Below are 2,642 nucleotides of genomic sequence, written 5' to 3'. Positions count from 1 at the left end.
ACCTCCGCAGCCAGCATGGACTTCAACTCGGCTGTTTGAGCAATACTCTTAGCATCGCCTGAGATGTTGTTTTCCTTAGCCCAGGCAACAATCATCTCGGCATCGGGTACAACCACGGCCACAGGGTATGCGTGGAATGAGTCACCGGTTACAAACACCTGCGCAATATGGTCGCACTTGCCGTACATGGCCTCGAGGTTCTCAGCGGCCAAATACTCGCCCTGGGACAGCTTGAATATAGACTTCTGGCGATCAATGATAGACAAGGTGCCGTCGGCATTCCAACGGCCTACATCACCGGTGTGGAACCACCCCTCCTCATCGATATCTTCCTTCGTTTTCTCGGGATTTTTCAAGTACGAACCAAACACGTTGGTACCCTTGACGCACACTTCACCACGAGGACACTCATCAGTAGTCAAGTAGTTCATCTCGGGAATGCTGACAAGCTTCACTTCATTGGAGGCCATCGGTGATCCCACATGGCCGAGTTTCATATCGTTGTAATGGGTGAGAGTAGCACCTGCTGTTGTCTCGGTCAAGCCATAGCCAACCATGATAACTGGGCACACACAGACTCGTAGGAACTCGTGGATAGCCGTCCCTAGAGGCGCTGACCCGGTGAGGATCCATTTGACACGTCCACCAAGTGCCAAGCCCGTGCGATCAAATACCTTCTCATTGAGCATAGGGGTGTCCTCTCCACGCTCCAACGCTGCGAGACGCATGTCATATGCGCCCTTGAAGGCAGCTTCCTTTTCAGGACCACCAGCCTTAACACCTTGGTTGATCTTGTCGTAGATGCGTGAAAGGATACGAGGCACGGCAATGAAGAAAGTGGGCTTCAAGGTCTGGATATCCAGCATCAGCTCGGGTAGTTTTCCTTGATAGAAACCTATACTACATCCCCGGCTAACGCATAGCGCTTGTATCACTCGTTCAAAGATGTGAGCCAAGGGAAGGAACGAAAAGTGCACATCTTGGTTACTCACATGCAAACGTTGCTGAAGGGAAACTACATCCGCCATCAAGTTGTTGTGGGTGATTTGCACACCTTTAGGGTTTCCTGTAGTGCCTGATGTGTACATAAGTACCGCAACATCCGATGCAGTGGGAGGGTCGTGTGGGAACACATTCGCCACGCCCATATCCTTTAGTTCGCACAGGTCAAGTAGCTCAACGCCCGCTTTCGTGAATCTAGCCTTGTCCTCAGATGTGACAACATCGAAGCAAATGGCGTACTTGAGATCTGGTAGGCCCTTTCCAATGGCTGTAAGAACGGACTCAAGACGAATTTTCTCGAAGAAAGCAGCCACCATCTCGCTATGCTCCATAACGTAATGTACAGAATCAGGACCAAGTGTATCGTAGATTGCCACTGATGGCAGGGTATATGACGACAAAGCGTGATCAGTCAACGTCCATTCCATTCGATTTTTGGAGTATAATCCAACGGTCTGATTTTTCCTAATACCAAGGCTTTTTAGTCCAGAGCCGATCATCGTGGCAGTATCGCTTGCCTCTTTGAAACTCACGAATTCGTAATCTCCTACGCTTGTGCTACCATCTTTATTGTGCACAACCTTGCGTTCGCCTAGATATGGTCGGTCAGGATTCTCGGCAACTGTAGTTTGGAAGCTCTCGTACGTGGTGCAACGACCAGGTGTGTCAGCTAGTAACTGAGCGGGCCATGTGGCTTCACCGTCCACATAGTTTGGAAAACGATGAGCAGACGATCCCCAGTCTTCACCGGGTGCTACAATGCTTTGCATCTTTAGATCTGTATTCAGAGGGTTAGGAAAGCAAGACTGCTTCTCTTGGGGAATTACTAGCATGTTAACCATATTTTTACGATATGTATTTGTTTTGATTGTTGTTGTGTTGTATAAATTATAAACTGATAATTCACCGAACGATAGAAGCCTTTAAATACTAAAGGTATCACCTTGCAGATATTAGAAATTCAGATTTTCTCACGCAATGTGCCGGTCATAATTTGAAATTTCCGCTTCGCGGCAGTGCCAACTGCCAAGAGTGTAACGTTTCTAATTTCAGATTGTGTATCAGTGTGAGACTTTGAGCTACACAAGTCTACACTCTACAGTCTACAACAACCGCTACAGTAGCCGGTAGATCGGTTTTTTCTGCTGCAACAAGCGAACTCTCGGTTATCAAAACCGTCTCCATTCCAATTGGTCATTAGATGCTGTTACAAAATATTTTCAAAGAACCAAGACTCTGAAACCGAGAGTCCAAGTCCAAACTCCAATTGGCAAATGAATTTGACAATAAAAATTAATGGCAACTCTAGAGAGTTATGGTGAGTAACTGAGGATCAATGAATGACAACTGACAAGATTTTTTGAGGGGGTTTTAAATTTTTATGTTAAAAACAAATTTGACGGCTGAGTTGATCCTGTCCCTTGCCGCCTTGCGACAATATAACGCGAAAGAAGTGAGAAATAAGAACAGCAAACACTTGTGAGGTCCAGTCTCCACAGAAGCATGTTAGAAACTTTGGTATTACAGTTCGCCATCGTAGCTGTGTCAGCCTGTGTTATACATGTTCATGTGAATAATTGAGAGTGAGCTTTACATTCTTGAATGTACTTGGAATATATATATATGTATATATATATACA

At 46.0% G+C, this 2,642-nt stretch overlaps 1 protein-coding gene across 1 annotated transcript; it reads right to left on the bottom strand.

Moving 5' to 3' along the window:
• Window positions 1-21: 21 nt before the first annotated feature.
• SARC_13109 (hypothetical protein) lies at window positions 22-1,844 on the bottom strand (the record flags this gene model as incomplete). Its single annotated transcript, XM_014292766.1, has 1 exon — window positions 22-1,844. A coding segment is annotated over one exon (1,823 nt), but the record flags the coding sequence as incomplete, so codon positions are not given.
• Between the last annotated feature and the right edge of the window lie 798 nt (window positions 1,845-2,642).

Source organism: Sphaeroforma arctica, assembly GCF_001186125.1.
Source record: "Sphaeroforma arctica JP610 unplaced genomic scaffold supercont1.2908, whole genome shotgun sequence".
Lineage (NCBI taxonomy): Eukaryota > Ichthyosporea > Ichthyophonida > Sphaeroforma > Sphaeroforma arctica.
This window is presented reverse-complemented; position numbering and strand designations above follow the sequence as displayed.